This window comes from Capricornis sumatraensis, chromosome 19 (assembly GCF_032405125.1).
Source record: "Capricornis sumatraensis isolate serow.1 chromosome 19, serow.2, whole genome shotgun sequence".
Taxonomy (NCBI): Eukaryota; Metazoa; Chordata; class Mammalia; order Artiodactyla; family Bovidae; genus Capricornis; species Capricornis sumatraensis.
Genome location: NC_091087.1, coordinates 27,451,138 through 27,474,979, shown reverse-complemented (window position 1 = coordinate 27,474,979; position 23,842 = coordinate 27,451,138). Strand labels below are relative to the sequence as shown.

Genomic DNA, 23,842 nt, shown 5'->3' with positions numbered 1-23,842 from the left:
TAACTGAGTATTATGTTCACTGTGGGCTTGTCATATATGGCTTTTATTGTGTGGAAGTAGTCTCCTTTTCTATTTTATTGAGTTTTTATCATGAAAGGTTGTGGAATCTTTCTTTTTCTACATCAAGTGAAATGATCAGTTGGGGAGTTAAAGCATAACACATGCTCAGGGTTGGATATTTGCTCAAAAATGCCTGAGAAAACACTTAAATTTTCATTTCTGCCTAGGATTCAGGCTCCACACAGCAAGAACCGAAGGCTAAGGCACAGTTGTATATGGCCTGAAAGTGAAAGTCGCTTAGTTGTGTCTGACTCTGTGACCCCGTGGACTGTACAGTCCATGGAATTCTCTAGGTCAGAATGGCCTGGCTAAGCATTAAAGACTTGCTCCAACACAATGAATATATATTTTTTCCCTCATTTTTCTTTTAGTAAGTGAGTTTTTAGCAAGTTGTAGGATACAAGAGCAATATACAAAAATCAACTATATATGTAGCCAAATAGCAACCAGAAATTCTAATTAAAAGATACCATTTACAATAGCCTCCAGATATGAAATACTTAGGGATAAATCTGACAAAGATGTGAAATATTTGTACACATGACCTATAAAATACTGCTGAGAGAAATTAAAGAAAACCGAAATAAATGGAGAGAGATGCCTTGTTTGTGGGTTGTTAGTTCTCCCCAAGTTGGTCTACAGGTTCAATGCAATGCCAATAAAAATTCTACCAGATTTCTCTGTAGAAATTGACAAGGTTTTTCCCCTAAAACTCATACAAAAATGCAAAGGACCTGTAACAGACAAAATGATGTTTAAAAACACAAAGTTGGAAAGTTAACATTACCTGATATTAAGAATTCATATAAATCCTCATAATTAAGACAGGGTCGTATAGTACTGTCATTAGGACAGACAGATCAGTGGAACAGAAACTTACGGGAGAACGTTTAGCTTTTCAGCTAATGGTGCTAGACAACTGGGTACTGTATGAAAAAGAATGAACTCAACAGGTACTTCAGAGAAGAATGATCACAGAGAAGCATGTTAAAAAAGATGTTAAACAATTAAAAAAGAAAGTTAAACACCATCATTAGGAAAATGCACATTACAACCACATTGAGATACCATTTCACAGCTACTAAAATGGCTAAAATCATAAAGACTGACCATACCAAGTGTCGCAGAAGATGTGAAGAAACTGGCACCTTAATACATCATGAGAATGTGAAATAAGCCAACCACTTGGGAAATCAGACTGGCAGTTTCTTAAAAAGTTAAACATACATCTACCATATGTAAGATCCAGCCATTTCACTCCTAGGTATTTACCCAAAAGAAAACACAGCTGTACACAGAGACTAGCAATGAAAACTTGGGAGTTAGGCTTTTTATTTCTCTCAGGAAACTTTTTCTCAGGACAAGAGATGTTCTTAATTTAGAAACACTCAAAAATCATGATCCTGACTAAAAATTTCTTGCATGTTCTTTTAGTCGTTTTTCAGACAAAAACCAACCAAAATTGATTGGGAAACAATGAAAACACCACTACGATATGTTTCTGAAATATAAGTATACATTTTAATTTAAGAATATATTTTAAAATCAGTACATGTATACGCGTGACTAACAGACCAAATCCACACCTGTAAGCTTCCAAGAACCATTTTACTGTGCTGACAGTACTAGGGGTGCAGGCAGAGGGAAAATAAATAGTGTTTCAGGGAACGCAGTAGTGATCGATAGGGTAGGTAAAGGAGGAGCCTCATCGTGGACGCTATGGCAGGAACAACTCCCTGGTACTGACATGTGCAAAGTTCCAGGTCTCCACGACAGGAACAGGAACGGCCCAACCCACCAAGCAGCCTCCCTACTTGTCTACCAAGTGCAGAGGGTGGAGGGACTCAGGCACAGGGGCGCAGGGATGGGGGAACTGGGCCCAGAAGTTCAGACAAGCACGTGTGTTCATACACCACCCCCGACCCACAGCATCGCCCCACATGACAAAACTACACGACTGAACAAAGGCACTCCCAGCCTCCCTGTCACCTCTTTGGCAGTGAGTCAGGCCATCAAAACTTCTGACACACAGACATCTTCATCAGGAGGAAGGCTGTCCTGTGTGGTGGGGACAGGCCTTTAGGTGAGAACAAAGCTATTGAAGCTGTAGCATTAATTGGACATCCCTAAACAAAAAAGATGTTAATTGCTAATTATAAGTGTACAGACAAAAAACTGCTTCATGTCCCATACCCCAAGGATGGACACAGTCATTTTCCTACTCAAAGGTGAAATATAACAAGCCCTTGATCATACTTCAGCAAGTACAGTTATGGGGCAGGAAAAGAAATTAAGTTCCATATGCTAAAATTTACACTTATTGCTATGAACTAAGTTTTAATGTATTTCTTGAGTCAAAACCAAATGTCTGAGGACGCACTAAGCTTATGATACTTTCATCTGTAACTCATTCACTTCTCTAAGTGAGACTCATGGTAATGGAACGTGTCCAGGCTTTCAAGCATCTAAACTGAAGAAACATTAAAGCCACCCTGTATAATTAGGCCAGAAAACTTCAGAGGGGTGACTGATCAGGGCTTCTCAGGACTGGATGTTGGTTGAATTGAGGATTCGGGAAGCAGCATCAGATTTGGAAGCCTTTGAAAGTTCGCGCTGTTGAAAAATAAACAACATCAATGGCAGGACTGACCCCTCTCATGCATGCCCTGCCCTGGTAAATAAGCACGAGTGAATGTCAGCACATGGCCCTCTGAGGGCGTTTCTCTAAGACAGTGGGCCCTAGCCCAGCACAGGCTGTTAGGAATCCAAGGGAAGGGAATGCTTAGTCACAGATTAAGCAGGTGCGTATATGTGCCTTGATCGCTTTCCTCAGCCAGTCCATTTTGTTAAAACCTCACAGAAGAGAAATCCCTTAGACTTCACCAAGTACTCTGAGTTGTCAAGCTAGATAGGCAACAAACTTTGGTCTTTTGAGCCCTTTATGAAACATCGGGCCAGAGTGTATATCTACCAATCCCTGGGGCTGAGGGCCTGTTAACCTGCTGGTGATTTCATCTCGTGCTGGAGCACATGGTACCAAAGCAAAAGACAAAGCATGCGAGACAAAGCCAGTGAGAAAGGACAGGTGTTAGTGGAGGTTAGTCTCCTGGCTTCAGTGCTGCCTGGTGGAGCCCACGGCCACAACAGCCCAAACCAGGGGAGCTTTCCTGACTGAGCCAAAGACAGATACAGATACATGTAAGCACTGAGTGGATGAAGCGGGGCTGGCTGAGCAAACAGGAAAGAGAAAGCTGGACTTTGTGGCCCGCAGTCAGCTAACCACAGTGACAAGTACTCACTTCTGTAGGTAGAACCACAACAGTCAAGTACTTGATAGGGACTTCTCTGGTAGATCAGTGCTTAAGACAGCTTGAGGTTCAGTCCCTGGTTGGGGAACTAAGGTCCTACATGCCACACAGCATAGCCAAAATAATAATAAAACAACTCTTTAAAAAAAAAGTAACTTGACAAAAGTAAAAGAATATAAAGCGAGCTTCAGAGCTCAAAATGAGCTGTAGCCTTGGGCAGCTGTCACATTCTTCATTACTGCAGAAAGACAATTGATGCCCTAGGCTGTCACTCAATATCCCCCACAATGGTGAAGGACGGCCTCGCCTCTCAATAGTTAAGATACTCAGGGCTCACTAAGGAGAGGGCACTGCAGTTAAGTGTCGGTAAATGTGAAGTAGGTTACTAGGAGCTGAAGAGCACTGTGGGGAAAAAAGAACTTTCTTCCAGTGCCTCCTATGTTCTTTAGCAGCTCAATGTGGTAGAAATAGGCAAAGGCAAAGAAATGAGCATGGGCTAGCCCAGAGCAGACAGAAAGTTGGCAGTGCAGCTCCGAGGGGTTAGTAAGACATATACTCCAGGAAATAATCAGCACACAGGCCAAAAACCTGATAGGCAGCACACAGCTGGGGCTCCCCTCCCCACGTGATAGGGCCTCTCCTTTCTAGCACACTGGAGGCCCTTAATGTCACAACTGGGGAGGGTGGAAATTCTCTGTTGTGAAATAACAGGATAAAAAAACTTTGCCTAACTTTAGATGGGGCTGAGAATCCAAGTCTGAACAAGTTAATCGGCAGGTTAGTCTGTTTAGTTAGTCTATTGGGGACTTAAGCCAGATATTTACTATTTTTGAAATCTGTATTAGGGATTCCTGCTTCCTTTGTTAAAAAAAAGAAGTCTTATGATAGTACAGTTGAGATTATTGGTTAGTGCAGCCCTGTGCCCACATTGGAGTGAAGCCAGCAGATGACAGATCAGCTTGGAAAAGGGACATGGGACATGCAGGGGTTGCCATACAGACCTGAAGCCCAACAGTGGAGCTGTCAGAGAGGGACGGATCCTTCTAAGAACAAAGAATTAAGACAATTACCAAGACTCCACCAAGAGAGCACCAGGGCAGTGATTAAAAAGGTTACCTCCTGCAGCCAGGGAATGGTATTTCTTAAGCAGAAGGATCCAGGTTAAATGTCTGGTTGCTGCTGCCATCTTTCTTCCTGTATACCACCCTTAAACCACCCCCACCTCATGCCATGGTCATGTCAGGAAAGGGATTCTCAGCCTCCAAAATTCCATCCGAACTAACAGCCTGGGTGCCCCTGGGGAGATACCCTCTCTGCCCCAACTGTGTGCTCCCCATGGACTGGTAGATATTAGAAAAGGTGAATTACCGCAAACTCAGAATAGGTGCTGGCAACAGAATTAATGCTGAAGTTGCGCCGTGGGGGGGCCGAGTCAGGGTACCCACCGCTGAGGATGCTGCCATTGAGCTCCAGGTTCTCCTTGTTGGCTCCATGCTTGACGGCACGGGGTGTTTTTTTCCCCGAACAGGTGGAAGTGATGACTGGCTGTAGATAAAAGATCCTTCAATGTATCACCCTTATAATGACTACACATACACACGTTATCAAAGGCTGACACCGTCTTTATTCATGTGTCTGTAATCCTATTCTTCTGGTTTAACACATATAAATTCTTAATGATCTGCAGAACCCTTATCTTGAGCATAGTCTGTAGAATACTTGAAAGACTGAACACATTTTAGCACACACTCCTCACCCCTCTCCTGGGGTGAGAGTTCCTGTCTGCACCTAGTCATCCAGTGTCACTGGGCTGGAACCCACATGCAGAGACCTCACACAGGAGCACCGAAGACCAGGCTTTCAACTGAGCCTATGGAGACTTCGGTTTCCCAGCCATCCCAGTGCTTCCACAACACTAGTCAGGGCTCAGGATGACCATTCTCTCCTCTTCTCTCATTTAGTCTTTGAGAGACTAGTTAGCTTCCATCTGTTAACTCTCAGCATCTCAATGATAACCAGATGCAAGGACCTTAGAAACTGGAACAGGTGGGCGGGCCCTTGTGTGGCTGAACCACACTGACTCCTTTTTGTCAGCTCCACCTTAGGCCTGCAGTCCCACCCTCTCCCCGTCCTGCATGACTGACCTTCAATCTACACATAGGAATGTGCCCAAGCCAGACAAAGTTCCTATCAAGTCTGACCTTCACCTGATACGAAAACTGCAGAATGCCTTTCGCTGAGGCAGGTGTGGTGGTCTCGAGACCCTGGGAGAAGGAAAACTGCACAGTGCCTATCAGTACCGACGCGCTGCTCCTAGATGTTTCTACATTTTAAGCTTTGGCCCCTTTAAGTCCCTCTCTACCCCTTTCGGTGCTTGAGTGCAGGTGCAAATGCCTCTGGGTCACTGTCCGCTGGATCCTGCCTGTATGTAAATTACCCACAGTAAACTTCATAATTGCACTTGATGAAGCTACCTGCTTTGTTTTTCGGTCTCAAAGCTCCTTCTCAGTCCAGAGGACAGTATTCAGTATCTCTGCCTCCTAAAAGACCCTGGAGTGCATAGGCCCAGCCGGTGTTGCAGATGTGCTTGTACACAGAGCATACTGACCTTGCTGCCAGAAGGTGGAAGTCGAGACACAGGAGAGCGGTAGACTGTCCCCGAAAAGACAGGCCGAATGCTGCTGTTGGCCGTAGCATTGGACATGGTGGTAGTGTTCAGCTACAACAAGAGACAGGATTACTGACATGAGACAAGGTGCTGAGTAACCCATCCTTATATTACAGAGGAGTGAGCAGTCCTCCTGTGAGCAGGGAAGCAGTCTAGAAAAGTGTTCAGTGTTCCATCCAGCAGGTGGAATTGTAAAATGGGACAACCATTTTATTTCGAAAAGTTAAACAGGCAACTATCCTAAGACCCAGCCATGTCACTCTTGGGTATTTACCCAAGAGATATGAAAGCATATATCCATACAAAGACTTACACATAAATATTTACAGCAGCTTTATTTGTAGTAGCCAGAAAACTAGAAATAAGCTAAATATCCATCAACACAGGCAACTAGATAAGCAAATCGTGGTATACATCCAGTAGAATACTATTCAATAATAAAAAGAGTAACCTACTGACATAACACAGATGAAAAAAATCAGACACAGAAGTATACACACTGTATGATTCTATTTCTATAAAATGTTAGAAAATGCAAACTAATCAATAGTAACAGAGCGAACAAAGCTGTAGTTGCCAGGAGCTGGGGGGATGGGTAAAGAAAGCAAAGAGTATATAAAAGGGCAAAAGGAAACTTTGGGTGTGATGGGTAAAAATTTATAACATGTTCTAAAAATTTCATCACATTATTTTTCTAATAGAAAATTAAGTACCTAATATCAAACAATAGGGAACTAGTTTAATAAATGACAGAATGTCAAAAAAACAGAATATATCAGCTAATAATGAGCATATTTAAAGAAAGTTTAATTCTCTGAAAAAGCAGAAATCAAAATTATATATGTGATCTCTATTTTATGAAAATACACTATTTTTAAAAGCAGGAAAAACACCAAATATTCTCATTGGTGCTTCTGGAGTTATACACTATAGGTGATTTTTAAAAAACATTTTATATGTTATAAAGTATGAGTTGAGGAGCGAAGAGGAAAATAGCACTCCATTTATCAAAGAAAAGGTTTAAAAAAAAAAAAGGAGGGAAGGAAGGAAAGGACGGACTCCTGGTTTCCTGGTCTGGAGATTAAGGAGCATTAGCTACTCTATTTGCCAGGCATGAAAGTCTTTCACACAGTGCCATGGTCACTTGTCGGAATCACAGAATGAACCTCTGAAGGTTTTCATCATTATAGAATGTTGGCAGCTGCCGGCACCCCGAGTTTAATCCGGGACTCAACATCTGACACACATCAAAGCCCAGCAGTTCAGGCAGCTCCGCATTACCTTGCGCACTTTGCCTGGAGTGCTGGGTGTCGGTCCTCGGCGCTTGTTGGGTGTTCGCGGAGTACTGCCGTAGAGCATCTCTGTCTCTGTCTGCTTCTTGTTCTTTAGTTGCTATGTGAAAGTCAGGGGCAAGAGTGATAAATCCCAGAAAGAGAACAGCTCTGGGATGGGGGCAGAGGAAGGGCCAGAAATACAATGCAAGTGTCTACACCCAGAGCTAAAAAGAGCTGCCGGGAGCTGCGACTTCTCTAGCCAACCGAGAGCCCTGGCAGAGACTATGGGCCGCTCCCTCATTGCTCTGCCCCACTTCCCAAGCTGGGTTTACTTACTCGTTCCTGCTTGGCTCTCTCTTTCTCCAATCGGTGCATCTCCCACTGTTCTGTTACGTACTCCATGAATTTCTGCCCATTCACCACAAATGCCTTTGAATGCTCCCCTTCCCACATTTCAATCCTTGCTTTCAACTCCTCTTCCAACTGAGACCAGAAACAAGGACATGTTAATTACATCAAATCTTTGGTGTGAAACCTAAAAGAAATGATTCTCCCAAAGAACGCCTCCTACCCCCTCAGAGTATCATTAGCCTGACTTCAGGTAGCTGGACCCATATGGGAAATAGGCCGGAGCGGCCAGAAATCAGTCTGGCATGGTTCATCCATAATATACTTGAAGGCGGGAAAAAGTGAGAACCCCGAGCCTGACCACTAAAGTTCTGGTGCCGGAAGCTGGAGGCAGCACCGGGGGAAGCTGCAACATTAAGCAGACAGTGTTCACAGAGCAGCACTGGCTGGGCTGCAGCCTGGGATCCACCCCTTACGGGCTCTGAAGAGGTGGGCAAGGTGCTTAAGTGCTTAGTCCCTCAGTTTGCTCATCTGTAAAAACGGAAATAATAATACCAACCTCTTAAGGATGTTGTGAGGATTAAGTGAATTAATAAATGGAAAGCACTCTAAGATAGTATCTGGCACTTAATTCAATAAATGTTAACTATTATTATTAAAATAGAGAATACTAATGAAGTCCAAAGCACTTTCTCAAAAGGTCACCTTGTGTTATGGGATCAATGGTGCCCCCTGCCAAATTCATATGCTGATGTCCTAATCCCCAGTACCTCAGAATGTGACTTTATTTGAACACAGATGTAATTAAGTTAAAATGAGGTCATAAGGGCGAGTCCTAATCCAACTTAAGAAAATTTAAACACACACACATACAGTAGGAGGACGGTGTGGAGATACAGGGAGAAGATAAACTGTGTGGAGGCAGGAAAGAAGCCTCGGAAGAAACCAGCCCTGCTGACACCTTGATCTCAGACTTCTAGCCTCCAGGACTGAGAAAATGAATTTTTGCTGTTTAAGCCACCCAGTCTCTGCTACTCTGTTGTGGCAGTCCTAAAAACATAATAAAACTTGATATTCAGTTATCAAGGAATACTTGATATTAGGCAGACCCAGCAAGTACTTACTATCCTTGCCTAACCTTTGGAAGAGAATACAGTTTGGGAGCAAAATGATTCAAAGCAAGGGATATAAAAAGTGAGATATTTTGTAGTCACGCACCAAACACTCTCAGCAACAGTATTACCTTAGGGAGTGTTTTTTGGAGCTTGGCTCTCTGCTTTTCCTCTTTTAGAAGATTTCCTCCACGATTTGTAAATCGACTTGGATCTGAAGCTTTTCTCTGTGAAAAACACATTTTAATTAGTAAATGCCTGTCAGTCAGTCACTTCTGCTAGAATCCATGCTCTCATAAATGGATGCATATTTGTAAGGAGACTTCAGAGTTTTCATCTCCACCCACTCTGAGTAGTGAGACACGGTGACTTTCTAAGGCAGGGAGTGGGGTATGACTACTCCCAGGGGGATGCAAGGTCATACACTGGGGTGCAGAAAAACTACTGTTTCCTTTTCCATCTAAAAAGTAAGACAGGCTTTCATATTTACTGCACAATGTCACTGGCTCCTTTCCTTGGTTCAGAGGCCACCAAAGGGAAATGGGGGGTGCAGGGGGACAAGCAGGAGGTCTACACTCAGAGGGCTTGCTGGTGACTCCCCAACTTGCCCACTCCCACTGTATTAAAACAACACAGCTTAAATGTGTTCAGTGAAAGGGTTTACAGATCGTGTGATTTTTATTAAATTAACCCTCACAAAATGGACAAGAAATATAAAATGTTAGGCTTCTTATTCTTTTTAACTTTACTGTTTTTAGTTACATTCTACATTATATCAGAATAGTAATGTAAGTTTATAATTTATAAATACAAATTAGGTGAATACACTAAAAAACGGGGCAGATAATCAAAAATGTTTAGAAATAGTCTTGACAATTTGGGAGCCAAACTGATAAATCCTGTTTCCTTTCCAGGCTGTTTGATTAGTAACTTTCTATAAGCATATCTAAAAGGAATGGTAATTAGTTTTTTATTTTTCCTTAAACATTGGCATGTAAACAAGGGTTGCATATTTGGTTCTTTATTAGCTTTATATATATATATTTTAAAATTATAGTTGATTTACAATATTATATAGGTTTCAGGTGCACAACACAGTGATTCACAATTTTTAAAGGTCATACTCCATTTTTAGTTACTATGAAATACTGGCTATGCTCTACAGTGTTCCATGCTGTACAATGTATCCCAGTGGCTTAGCTGTTTCATACATAGTAGTTGTACTTCTTAATCCCCTAGCCGGTATACTCCCAGTTTCCCCCTCCCCACTGGTAACCATTAGTTTGTTTCTATGTCTGTGAGTCCGTTTTTTTGTTATATTATATGTATTAGTTTATTTTCTAGATTCCACATATGAGTGGTGTCTTACAGTAGTTATCTTTTCTCTGAGTTATTTCACTAAGCATAATACCCTATAGATCCATCCAAGTTGTTGCCAGTGGCAAAATATCATTCTTTTCTATGGTTGAGCTCTTTACTGACTTTCACTCTCCTCCTCCTTGCTTTCTACCAGAAGTAAGGAGGCATGGAGGCCTCGAACACTTGCTTTTAAACAGCTGTGAGATCTCACGCAGTTTTCTCTTCTTCTGAGTCCTAGTTTCCTGCCTGTAAACTTGGAGTTAAACTCCGGATTTGCTAAAGGGCTGTTCCAGCTCTAACAGGACTGGTATGGACCTAAAAATAAATCTCATGAATTTTATGCCCGAGGTGCCTCACTTGCCTCAACCTGATCCCAGCTCTGAACTCTAAAATGCTCTAAGGGAACCTATTCGTGCTAAGTCTATCAGAACAAAAGGAATACAGAATACACAAATGTGCCCCAATAAACAGGCAATTTTCTAAGATAATAGCAAAAGTTTGAACAGTACAGAATGTTAGTTACCTGCCCCTACATCCACTCTTCTCTCCTTCCTTAGAAACAGACCTTGGATTTATCTACGGCAGCAGTTCTCCCAGCCTCACCCATAGCTGGTGTGGCATTTAAGTGGAGGTGCTATGAAGAGAGCCTGGGAAAGGATCTCGGGGGCGGGGGGGGGGCAGTGCCTTTTGTGCTCCTGCCTTCACATGCTGTGTGAAACGCTGTGGTGGGAGCTCCAGAACCACCGTGGACCTGAGCTTAGACTCACCCCTTAGTGGTGGAGGAGCTATGAACTGGAGAAGCCTGGGACCCCACTGACTATGGAATGGCCATACCTGCCTTACACTGCCTACCTCTAGACTTCCTTTATGCAAGAAACTTCAGCCTTATTGAAAGAATTAATTTGGGGTTTTTCTCTTACATGTTTCTAAGCTTGACAAATACAGATGGGTTAGCAGTAATTTATAGATGTAATGATAAAACCTGGTAAACAGCAAAGGAAACAGACTCTGACTCCACGCAGAGGATGTTTTCTTAACACCACACTGTACTCTAAGGAAAAGAGAAAAACTAGAGTAGTACCTCAAACTCTAAGAAAAGCCTCCAGCTCTCTTCCCACTTCTGGACACCTTCAAAGAGTTCTTTGTGAACCTCATAGTAGTTTCTTAACCGCACGATCTCGGCATCATGGAGCTGGAGCAGATTTTCTGTGTAGTCCTCTGCAAGATACAGGCCCAGTAGTTTTAAGAAATCCCTCCAGTGTTTAGTATCCCAATTTACTAACCCCTCATCCCCCTAAAATGGAAGCAGATTTTTCTCCCTTACAGTAAAAGTGATACACGAGTAATTGTGTGCTGTAGATAATAAGAGCCAGGTTTGTCACCATCAGCCTGGTAGGGCTGGAGACTGACTAAGGCGTAGAATAATATGACTAAGATTCTCAAAACTTCTGTCATCTTTTGCCTTGTCTTAGGTTTCTTTCATATTCTTTCTTTTCATGCTGCCCAATAGAGGGCTGAGTCACAGAAAATGTCCAGAAATGTGGAATTCAGTAAAGACAGCAGCATCTTTATATTCAGTTCAGACCAGAATTCCACTGGGCCCTTGGGGGCATACTCCTGGGCTCAAAAGTGGGCTCTGCCATTGACCTGCTGTGTGTCTCTGGGTTAAGTTGTGCAACATTTATGTGCCTCAGTATCCTTCCTCATCCCTTAACCTGAGTATTAAGTGAGATAATCCTATTAAGAGTCTGGCATTGCACCTGGCAGCACAGAGTAAACACCTGATAAACCTGAGCTTCACACCACAGGCCACAGAGTTATACTGCTTCAGAGATCCCTCATTTCCCAATAGCATTTGCAAATGCTTATTTGAACAGGAACGGCAATTTATGCTGAATGGCTTGGAAATTTATGCCTCTGTTCCAGAGGAAATACTTCCCAGTGAATGTCTGCACTTGTAAAACACAAGTGAGCAGCCGCATGAAGAGTGACACTTCTGTACGAACCAGAGTAGTAAGCAGCGAAAGCCTGTCTCTGCTCCTGGCTGTAAAAACACTTGTCCCAGTACTGAGCCACCTCCACTCGGATTGCCTCAATCACTTTCTTCATGTTTTGCATTTTAAGTTCTTCCAACCGATCCACTTCTAATTGCAGCTGAAACAAAAAGACCTGTTAAAAGTGCTTCATATTTATGTAAATTTGCAAAATATTTTCCCCCTTTTTAATAAAGTGAAGTGAAAGTTGCTCAGTTGTGTCCAACTCTTTGTGACTCCATGGACTACAGTCCATGGAATTCTCCAGGCCAGAATACTGGAGTGGGTAGCCTTTCCCTTTTCCAGGGGATCTTCCCAACCCAGGGATAGAACCCAGGTCTCCCACATTGTAGGCAGATTATTTACCAGCTAAGCCACAAGGAAAGCCCGTTTTAATAAAATTACAACACAAAACCACAGTGGCAAGTCAACACTCTATAACAATGATATCCTAGGAGTCAGAAATGTAAGAAACATACACACGAAATAACAGATGATCAGGCTACTGCCACCCTTTTCTGATGCTTGTCTTAAAAACAGGCTCAGTCAGGATTTCCTTGGTGGTCTAGTGGCTAAGACTCTGTACTCCCAATGCAGGGGGCCCAGGTTCAATCCCTGGTCAGGGAACTAGATTCCGCATGCAACTAAGACCTGATGCAGCCAAATAAATAAATATTAAAACAAGAAAGAAAGAAAAAAACAGGTTCATGCAAGGCAGAAGCTGGTGAAGACACCAGTGTGTGCTCATGCTCAGCTGCCTGCCACTCTTTGGGACCCCATGGACTATGTAGCCCACCAGGCCCCTCTGTCCATGGGATTTCCCAGGCAAGAATACCAGACTGGGTTGCCACTTCCTATTCCAGGGGATATTCCTGACCCAGGGATTGAACCCACATCTCCTGCACTGGCAGGTGGATTCTTTACCACTGAGCCACTAGGGAAGCCTCAGAGATATCACACTTGTCACCAAAAAGCTGACCCAGTGCCCTTAGGGTTCCTTACCGCTTTCCGGACCTTGGCCTTCGACCCAGTCATAACCGTGGCCACAGCTTCTCTTTCTTCTGCAGGTATTTGCAACCTATCCCAGAGCTCTCGTATCTGAGCACGCAGCCCCTCACACACTGCTTCATTTTGTGATTTTCGCACTTCCAGCTGTAGCAAGGAAAGCCAGGGGTTACAGCAATGACAGCAGCAGAGAGAAAGCTGGCCCTCTGGCTTCCTACAAAGATACATCTTTACCCCCACGGAGAAGAAGCACTTTCACAAGACTGTGAAGAGCTGTGTTTTCATGAATTCTGAAAACAAACTATAAGGCTGCTATTATGGTAGTAGGGTGTCAGATCTCCAAAATAAGGATTTAAATTTTAACTAAAAAAAAATTTTTTTTTTCAGTTAAACACTAAACTAATTCAAATAACTCAGTTTTCCACCCAAATCCTGTATTTCATATTCTTAGAACTACATATAAATTAAGGTTTTTGTTTAAAAAAAAAATTCAAGGTTGTATTTCACACAATACTATCTTTATCTTAAAGGAAAAAACCGCACTTTTTTTTCCAAATTGCTGGATACTGTGGAGATCCCAGGCCATAATCTGAGTGACATTACCTGCCGGAGCAACTTCTGTAGTGTTGCAATGTTTTCCAGAGATAAACAGAAGGCTTCTTCATCTTCACACACCACGTCTCTTTCAAAGCTTGTGTCTGGCATGTGCTCTAATTCCTCCATACACAGTATGATCTGTCTCTTTATGTTAACAAACTCCTCACGCCTAGATGCCTATGAAAGAAGGTGATTATAAGATACCTGGAGGAAAGTCAAATGACTTTTAGGACATATGAATGTTGACATAAAGCTATGACAAACCTAGACAGAATATTAAAAAACAAAGACATCACTTTGTTGACAAAGGTCCATATAGTCAAAGCTATGGTCTGTCCAGTAGTCATGTACAGGTATGAGAGTTGGACTACAAAGAAGGACGAGTACCGAAGAATTGATGCTTTTACACTGTGATGCTGGAGAAGACTCTTGGGACTGCAAGGAGATCAAACTAGTCAATTCTAAAGGAAATCAGTCCTGAATATTCATTGGAAGGACTGATGCTGAAACTGAAGCTCCCAATATTTTGGCCACTTGATGCAAAGAGCCGATTCATTGGAAAAGACCCTGATGCTGGGAAAAATTGAAGGCAGGAGGAGAAGGGGGTGACAGAGGATGAGATGGATAGACAGCATCACTGACTGAGTGAACATGAATTTGAACAAACTGCAGGAGATAGTGCAGGACAGGGAAGCCTGGTGTGCTGCAGTCCATGGGGTCACAAAGAGTCACACGCTACTTGGCAAACTGAACAAAAACACCAATGTTAGCATACCTTTGTTTCCCTCAAAGTTGCCACGTGTTGTCTAAACTGGTTCAGCTCTTCTAAACTGGGAACTGAGGTGCTGTCAATTTCATAATGGGGCATGCAAAGAATTTCACACAGTTCTTGATCTTGTTCTTGAAGGATTTTCAGTTCTTGTTTTCTTTCCTTTTTCTGTTTTCTCCTCAGTTCCACCTGAGTGCGCAAATCCTTTTCTAGTTGCAAGATGGTTGTCTCTCCTTCTTCCTGTAGGAGACAATGTACCACTGTTAAGGTGCCAAGTGGATTTCTTCAAAGGAGGAGAAAGACCATGGAAAAAAAAGACTAGGATGACAGACTTTTAGTTAAACTTATAAGTTAACTTATTTGTTAACCTAACAGAATATGGCACAGAGAGGGCCCCATAACAACGTTCCCCAGTAAGGAAAGGTGCCAGGGCAATTTTATCAGAGGTAAAAATGGTTGAAAAACTTGCTTTGAGTTAGCTATGGTTATTTAGCTCCTAACTAAATGTTTATCCCAATAATCCTAAGAACATCACTTAACCATCCCAATAATTGAAGGTTATCACTTAACCAATAAAAATCCATTTTGTACTCCTTGCTCTACTCCTGATAAGCAGAAGAAAAAAGTGGCAGTTATATGTCCTATAAATTTTATTCAACATTAAACTAGGAACTGTCATATAATTTAAGGGAGATGTACTACTGAATACCTAACTTCTCATCCAATTTCATATCAAAAGTTTTTTAAAAAAAGACTAAAGAAGGAATCTCAAAAAACAACAAAATTCTGTAAGGCAATTATCCTTCAATTAAAAAATTTTTTAAAAGGAATCTCTGTTCAAAATCAATGATATTTATGCCATTTGTGTTGATGTCTGAGTCTGCCTGATTGCTCATGGCTACAAGATATTAATTATCCTTAACTCTTTAAACAGTGTCCTCCTCCAAGGCTGCCTCCATCTAGATCCCCAGGCAGTTCTTTCTGTAACAGGGAGAGGGGCCTGAGACCTTACTGGCGCCACATCAGCCCCCTGTGTGCTGTCCCTGCACCCACCTCTATTCTAGTTACCTTCCCAACCCTCACTGTCTTCATTTTTATGATCCCAACACTGTTTTTACTGGTTCTAACCAGGGCTATGTTTTGGGGTCTCTCTGTCGTTCATGTCATGCTTACTGGTGTCTGCGTTCATGTCTGACTCGTGCTGGAGCACGGGACAGCAAACTCGCAGCAAGAAACACAGATGAGCATCCTTGGGTTTGACCTCACTCTCCTGATATTCCTACTATGGAAACATTTCTTCTCATGTGGCCACTCTGGCTGGTTCAGTGGTGTGCAGCTTTCAAGTATGAAAAAATCCACAAAGGCAGGTTTGGGGGGTAACTTTCCCTTATATCACTCATCACTTTTGTTTCTTAAGTAGCTCTTTTCATTTTCTTTCACAGAAAGAATGGAATTATATCATCTATTCCTCTTTTAACTAAGCTCAGAGTTAAAATTATGTCCTACAAATTGATAGGAATATGAAATTTGTTTTTGATTGAAACATTGCAACACTTAGGTGTTTCACCTCTCAACAGGGCAACTTATTTATATAAGTGAAAAAATAGCTTTGCTGGAACCAAGTAACTAGGCAACATGTTCCACCCATTTCTCATGTCCAGTATCAGCCCTATAAGGAAACTTTCCACCTGGAGCTCCAAATCAAAGTTCTTCCCTCAATCTCAGACCCAAACAGGATCCCCTGACACCCTGCCACATACATGAAAAGGCTCGACATTTAACTCGCTGCACAGAGTGTTCAGCTCTTTTTGACAGACGGCTATGCTTTTGATGAGTCTTTCCTTCAGGCTTTCCTCTTCAGCAATCATCATATCCAGGAGGTCCTATGAGAGAGAAAACAGTCCTGTAAAAGTCCTGGGTTCTCCCCCATTAGCGTCAAACAACAACAAATAACACCAAAAACCTCACAGTTTCAAACTTTTAAGAAAGGACTTAAAAAAAAACGGGACTTCCCTGGCGGTCCAGTGGTTAAGACTCCATACTCCCGGTGCAGAGGACCCAGGTTCAATCCTTGGTCTGGGAACTAGGATCCCCATGGTTTGGCCAAAACAAACATGCAAACAAAACTGGGAGGAGCCTGTGACATCCTAGCGTCACTTCTATATTCTATTTTAGATGAGACACCAACATCCTTACCCCTGTCCCACTGCAAAGAGGCCAGTGCTACTAAACTCACCTTGATGTGCTTCTTTACAACCTCAGTTCTTTGTAACCGCTGGTCCTCTGGAATGCCAATCAATTCCCATATCTCCCGAAGGTGATTCAGGGCTTTCTGGAGACATACTATGGACTCCTCTGCCAGCACCTCACTAAAAAGCAAAAGAGAAGCCAGATACATGAGCCACTGCCTCCAGTCTAAAAACTGTATTTACAGAAACTAAAACTAGTTTATCAGTGGGCTCAAGGCTAAAAAAATTGGAAACAAGCATTCAACTTAATTCATCTTTAACTACTCCCCTATCCTTCCCCCCACAAACACCACAACCCTGGCAAAGCAAAATCCAGTATCATGTTACATTGTAGAAATTCAATCTTACACTGTATAAATTCAATCTTTTGAATAATACTCAGAATCTGGACTTCAATCAATGATTCTATCTATGGCAGTATATTATGGAAAAACAGACAAAAATGTCAGCTCCTATAAAACAGCTGGAAGTTTATTGCAAATTTGTTATTCATCTTTTTCCCTTCCAGTTTTCTTAAGCTATAATTAATATATAGCACTGTATAAGTTTAAGGTATACAGCACAATGACTTGATTTACATACATCATGAAGTGTTGTCACAATAAGTTTAGTAAACATTATCATTTCATATAGGTAAAATATTAAATTTTAAAATTATTTTTCTTATGACTAGAACTCAGTATTACTCTTTAACAACTTTCATAAATAACATACAGTGGTGCCAATTATATTGATCATGCTGTACATTACATCCCTATTACTTAATACTGATTTATCTGGACTTCTGTGGTGATTCGTTGGTTAAAACTCTGATTGCCAATACAGGGGACACAGGTTTGGTCCCTGCCACAGGCCATGGGCAACAGTCTGTGCACCACAACACCTGAGCCACGCACCCTAGAGCCCGCACTTCACAACAGAGAAGCCACTGCAGTGAGAAGTCTGCGCGCTGCAACCAGAGAGTGGCCCCGCTCACAGCAACTAGAGGAAGCCCACGTAGCAGCAAAGACCCAACAAAGCCAAAAATACATTGATTAAATACAAATTTTTTAAAACCCTGACTTATAACTTTCTGACTGCCCTCATCCAATTCTTCCTTCCCCCTACCCCCAGACTCTGGTAAGCTAAAACTAATCTCTTTTTCTCTGAATTTGCTTGTTTCTGAAATATAATTGACCTATAACACTATGTTAATTCCTGCTAGAGAACACAGTGAATATTAGTGAACATATTTCTATACATTTCAAACTGATCACCAGAATAAGTCTAGCTACAATAGGTCTCTAGCTACAAGATATTACCTAGTTCTTGGCTACATTCTGCACACTATCCATTTCATACCTGTAACTCATTTATTTTGAAACTGGAAGTTTGTATTCTTCTTTTTTTTAATTTGGCTGCACTGGGTCTTTGTTGCTGTGGGATCTTCATTGTTGCCTGCAGGATCTTTTCGTTGTGGCATATGGGATCTCAGTTCCCTGACCAGAAACCAAACCCATATCCCCTGAATTGCAAGGCAGATTCTTAACCACTGGATGGCCAGGGAAGGCTCTGACAGTTCTATATTTAATTTTTTGAGGGATCGCCAACTATTTTCCATACTGGCTACTCCAATTTACATCCCCACCAACAGTGCACAAGGGTTCCCTTTCCCCAGTATCCTCGCCAATTCATGTTATCTGTTATATTTAATAAAAGCCATTCTGACAGTTGTGAGGTGATTATCTCATTGCGGTTCTGATCTGCATTTCCCTTTTGATTAGTGATGTTAAGCATCTTTTCATGTGCCCGTTGATCATCTGTATGTCTTTCTTGGAAAAACGTCTATTCAGATCCTCTACCCATTTTTAGTAAGGGTGTTTGTTTTCTTAATGTTGAGTTGTATACATTCTTTGTATATTTTGGATATTAACCCCTGATCAGTGTTGATGAGTATATAGAAAAGCCAGAACTTTCACACACTACTGGTTGGAGTGAATTAGTACACCATCTTGAGACTGTTGGCAGTATCTATTAAAGTTAAACTCTGGATGTGCTTTGCTACCAGTCAGCCAGGAGGCCTGGAACAAGTCACTGAAGCTCTTCTGTGCAAGAAATGAGGCTAGAGGCTCTCACTAGCCCCCTCTCTGTTACAGCATATTCAGGGGTTCTGAATCACCAGCCTACATCGCCATGAACTTCAGTTTCTCCATAGTTTTAATATACTTATTTCTAAGACATTTTTCTAGCCAAGAAATTCCAATGTAAATGTTTCCTGTCCTAGTTGAAGAAAAACTTTTGCACAGATACTAGTTGCCTATATCAGATGGCAATATCAATACACACATAATGAAGAGTGTTTAAAAGAATTTACTGGGACTTCCTTGGTGGTCCAGTGGTTAATCTGCCTGCCAACGCAGGGGACATGGGTTCGATTCCTGCTCTGGGAAGATTCCACATGCCTGGGGCAACTAAGCCCGTGCGCACCACCACTGAGCCCATGCTCTAGGGCCTGTGCTCTGCAACAAGAGAAAACACTGCAATGCGAAGTCCAGGCACTGTGTACAACGCAACTAGAGAAACAGCCACAAAGACCCAGCACAGCCAAAAATTAATTAATAAAAAAAATGAAAAGAAAACCTACAGAATGGGGAGAAAATATTTGCAAATGATGTGACAGACAAGGGCTTAATCTCCAAAATACACAAACAGCTCATACAACAATAAAAAAAAGAGAAACAACCCAATCAAAAAATACACAGAAGACCTTAATAGACATTTACCCAAAGAAGACATACAGATGGCCAATGGGCCCATGAAAAGATTCTCAGCATCACTAATTAGTAGAGAAATGCAAATCAAAACCATAATGAGGTACCACCTCATAACTGGTCAGAACAGCCATCATTAAAAGTCTACAAACAACAAATGCTGGAGAAGGTGTGAAGAGAACCCTCCTACACTACTGGAGGGAATGTAAGTTGGTGCTGCCTCTATGGAAAACAGTTTGGAGGTTCCTAAAAAACGGAGTTGCCATATGATCCAGCAGTTCTACTCCTGGGCACATACCCAGACCAAACTATAATCTGAAGATACATGCACCCCTAGTGTTCACAGCACTGCTATTTACAATAGCAGGAAACAATCTAAATGTCCATCAACAGATGAATGGATAAAGAAGGTGTGGTGTATATATATATATATGCACACACAATGGAATATTGGTCCACCATAAAAAAGAAAATAATGCCATTTGCAGCAACACAAATGGACCTAGAGATTATCATAAGTGAAGTAAATCAGAAAGACAAATACCACATGCTATCAAGAATCTAAAATACGACACACGACAGACTCAAAGATATAGAGAACGTATTTGCAGTTGCCAAGGGGGAAGGAAGGATTGGAAGATTGGGATTAGCAGATTCAAACGGTATAGCACACAAAACTATATTCAATACCCTGGGAATAAACCATAATGGAAAAGAATATATGGATAACTGAATCACTTTGCTATACAGCAGAAATTAACACAACATTGTAAATCAATTGTATTTCAATAAAACTTTAAAGGAAACTAAAAGCATAAAAAATGTAAAAAAAAATTACCATGGTACAATTATGTACTGCCTTGCTAATTGGTTTCAGGTAATTCCTGAAAAGGTGTAAATTTGAGATTTTTTTCTTATACTACATCATTTGAAAAACTGAGGGTGCCTACCAGAATACCATTCAAGAATACAGAGGTTGAAAGGGGCCGATTTTTCCAGTCTGGAGACTCTTAAGTCACTAGCCCAGAAGATATACTAAATGGCCCTTTAAATGATTTCCTACCTTCTGGCAGCATTCCACTGATCTACCATCCTATTTTTTTTCTAAATAGCCCTCTAAAAAAGCTTGTTAAGCTCCTCTGTACAACCTGCTTCAGAAATCAAGCCAATAGTTAATTCAGTGACCATTCTGATAACCATATTTTTCAGGCATATTTCTCATAGTCTTCTTTAAATATGAATACTTGAAACCAGATTACCTGAAAGTCTGGTTTTGTTAGCTTAGTAATTCCAGTTGTTAGATCTGTCAGGCTGGAACCAAAGTTAATTGATAACTTTTCCTTCCCCATCATTCACTTTCTTGAAAGCAGTATATGCCTGAACAATCCAAAAACTGCTAATGGAGTTGGGAGTAAGAGTCTTGTGTAAAATGTCATTTAAAATTTTACCAGTCTTCAGAATGTGTCATTCAGAGAAGGCCATGGCAATCCACTGAAGCGACTTGGCAGTAGCAGCAGCAGAATGTGTCATTAGCTGAAACACACAGCAGCTTAACTGTGCTCTCTTTTAAAAAGTTATTTGTCATCCACAACCTGACACCCAACATCTGTTTTCCAGTGGTACCAGTGATTTGTACTCCATTCCCATTCTCCCAAGGACAAGCATTTGAAAAGAACCGTCAGAATCATTAACCATAGAAGGAAGAACCTTCAAAGCCATACATTAACCAGTTTGACCAATAACTACAAATTATTTAATAATGAATTATCACAATGCTTCATTCACTACTTTCAGAAAATAAGGTTAACATCTGTATCACTTTTAACACAAAAATCCAAGCACTGGCATTGTTTTCATTTTAGTGATGAGAAGGCAATGGCGCCCCACTCCAGTACTCTTGCCTGGAAAATCCCATGGACTGAGGAGCCTGGCAGGCTGCAGTCCTGGGGGTCGCGAAGAGTCGGACACGACTGAGCGACTTCACTTTCACTTTTCACTTTCATGCATTGGAGAAGGAAATGGCAACCCACTCCAGTGTTCTTGCCTGGAGAATCCCAGGGACGGGGGAGCCTAGTGGGCTGCGGTCGCACAGAGTCGGACACGACTGAAGCGACTTAGCAAACTGACATTCAACATCATTGCCCAAAGTTACAAGGCCGGTAAGAGGCGGAGTGATGAGTCCGGTCGCAATTTCAATTCGGACACCCCTTCCCCCCCACCCCCCCCCCCCCTTCTCCCGCAATGCCTGAAAAGTTGCTAAAACGACCGGACAAGTATTCCTTAATTGGGAGTTTCTGAACTTGCAAGAAAACCAAGCTATGTTTCCAATTCGAGTAAAGTATTAACACTGCAACCCTGAGACACTGAAATGCAACGCTAAATTTAAAACTTGACCGCTTTATTGAAACCCTGACCACAAAAAACTCAGGACATACATAAAACAAGCCGTCGGTGCCAATAAGCAGCACCTGAGACGCTAGGTGTGTGGAGAGGGTGGGGCTCCCGGACTCCAGCTCCGACCGCCCCGCACCCGCGGCGCCGCTGGCCCGACCGGCCTCCCCACCCCGCCGCTGATCCCGGGCACCTGGATCAGCACCGCTAAGGGCGGCTGGACCTGCGGGGGCCGGAGGCCGCCGAGGCAAGGGCGCGTCAGGTGTGGCCTCCCCGCCGCCAGCGGCCCGCAGCCCTCGCGCCGGCTCACAGCTTCCCAGCGGAGCCCGGCCGCTCCCGGCCTCACTCGGGCGCGGCTGACAGGACGCCCCGACCCCGGGTGGAGGGCGGCCCCTCGGACCCCGCACCGCCCCACACCCAGAAGGGGAGTCGCTCCCTCCCGCGCCCCCTCGACGCCCCCCACAAACATGCACCTTCTCCTCATGACGGACGCTCCAAGCGGGCGGGCGTCGAGGCCCCCGACCTTCTTCTCCACGCGGGCGGATCGCAGCAACCCCCGGCAAGCACCAGCGGCGTCCCTCCAGCTCGCAGCTGCGGGAGCCGTTAGGTCTCGGCAGAATTTCAAACCTAACCGGAGGCGGTAAAAGCCCCACGATTGGTTCCCCGTCCCGTCGCTCCTCTAGAAGCCCTGCCCTCTCCCCGCCCACCAGCGCGCCGCGGTTTGGGGCGGGGGCTGCGCGCTGGGCGCGGTTTTCAAAGTGCGCGTCTCAGCCTAGAGACCGCTGAGTCTCCCGGTCTCCCTGGCTTGGTGCGTTTAAAACGCCTTGCCGCCCTCGGCCGGCGGGGTGACAGGAGCAGGAGTCACAGAAAAGCCTGGCGCCTTAATATGTTTCCCTCGCTCTTTCAGGCAGCAGTCCTGGAGACAGAGCTTTGGTGGCCGTTTCCCCAGATAGAAGAAAGCAGGACCTAAAGGGGACAGGGAGGGACGTTGGACCTTGCTCACCGGCCGGTGCTTTTCTGGTGATCTCATTTAATCTTCCCAACCATCCTACTTTTGTTGTTTAGTCGCTAAGTAGTGTACGACTCTGCGACCCCAATGGACTGTGGCCTGCCAGGCTTCTCTGTCCATGGGATCCAACCTGCCTCTCCAGCATTGGCAGGCGGATCCGTTACCACTCAACCAGCTGGGAAGCCCAGCCATCCTGCTAGGTAAACACCACCGTTCTATAGAAGGAAGTATCTCCACAAGGTTTGTGACTTCCCAGGTAACGATTGGTAAATAAATGAGATTACCTGGATCGTGGTTTTCTTTAAAACTACATGGGTTAAAAAAAAAAAAAAACTACATGGGTTTATATAATTGTCCTGTGAAAAATTAAAGACTCAAAACTCCACAAAGTTGCTTGCAGCTGTGTGCTGCTGTCACTTGAGTGTGTCCGACTCTTTGCTACCACACGGACCTGTGGCTCCTCTGTCTGTAGGGATTCTCCAGGCAAGAATACTGTAGTGGGTTGCCATGTCCTCCTCCAGGGGATATTCCCAGCTCAGGGATTGAACCCAGTTCTCCCGCCATTGCAGGCTCACCATCTGAGCCACCAGGGAAGCACTTAATGCTTACGTATCACTTTTTCATGGTTGTGTAATATATGGTCGTGTAGATTCATAATTCAACTCTTTTACAGTTGATGAATATTTAGGTGTCATTTGTACAAATGTTTTCATACCTCAGTCTCGGCATCTTTCATTCTTTCTTAGGGTTAGTGTAATTACTTTATGCTCCCTCTCCAGACAGGTTGTATTTATTAATTTGCCCTCACCACCAAGGCATCCTCGCTGGAAGAATACCTTCCTTACCCTCAGCAGCATGGAGTACTGCTGTCCTTGTGACATTTCTTTGCTTGATAAGAATAGTTGCTTGC

At 43.1% G+C, this 23,842-nt stretch overlaps 1 protein-coding gene and 1 non-coding gene across 5 annotated transcripts; one reads left to right on the top strand and one right to left on the bottom strand.

Moving 5' to 3' along the window:
- Positions 1-1,697: 1,697 nt before the first annotated feature.
- PRC1 (protein regulator of cytokinesis 1) lies at positions 1,698-22,482 on the bottom strand. 4 transcript variants are annotated; one of them, XM_068991222.1, is made up of 15 exons: positions 22,397-22,482; positions 16,770-16,902; positions 16,294-16,416; positions 14,540-14,773; positions 13,771-13,941; positions 13,165-13,314; positions 12,136-12,283; positions 11,211-11,347; positions 8,902-8,997; positions 7,647-7,793; positions 7,318-7,428; positions 5,977-6,087; positions 4,737-4,913; positions 4,370-4,411; positions 1,698-2,673 (listed from the first exon to the last, which is right to left on the bottom strand). In XM_068991222.1, the coding sequence occupies exons 1-15, from the start codon at positions 22,405-22,407 to the stop codon at positions 2,602-2,604; spliced, it is 1,863 nt and encodes a 620-aa protein (XP_068847323.1). In that variant the 5' UTR covers positions 22,408-22,482; the 3' UTR covers positions 1,698-2,601. The 4 variants fall into 4 exon arrangements, with proteins under 4 accessions (XP_068847323.1, XP_068847324.1, XP_068847325.1 ...); XM_068991223.1 differs by lacking the exon at positions 4,370-4,411; XM_068991224.1 differs by lacking the exon at positions 4,370-4,411 and having other exon boundaries at positions 4,814-4,913.
- On the top strand, positions 12,717-12,789 carry TRNAG-CCC (transfer RNA glycine (anticodon CCC)). Its single transcript has one exon. It is a non-coding gene; the product is annotated as a tRNA-Gly (tRNA).
- Positions 22,483-23,842: the final 1,360 nt, after the last annotated feature.

Coding starts and splice junctions, on each gene's coding strand:
- PRC1 (XM_068991222.1), bottom strand. Junction 8,998..11,210: donor GGCTTTTCTTAGAGTTTGAG/GTACTACTCTAG, acceptor TGTTTTTCACAG/AGAAAAGCTTCAGATCCAAG. Junction 4,914..5,976: donor TTCCACCTTCTGGCAGCAAG/GTCAGTATGCTC, acceptor TTTTATCTACAG/CCAGTCATCACTTCCACCTG.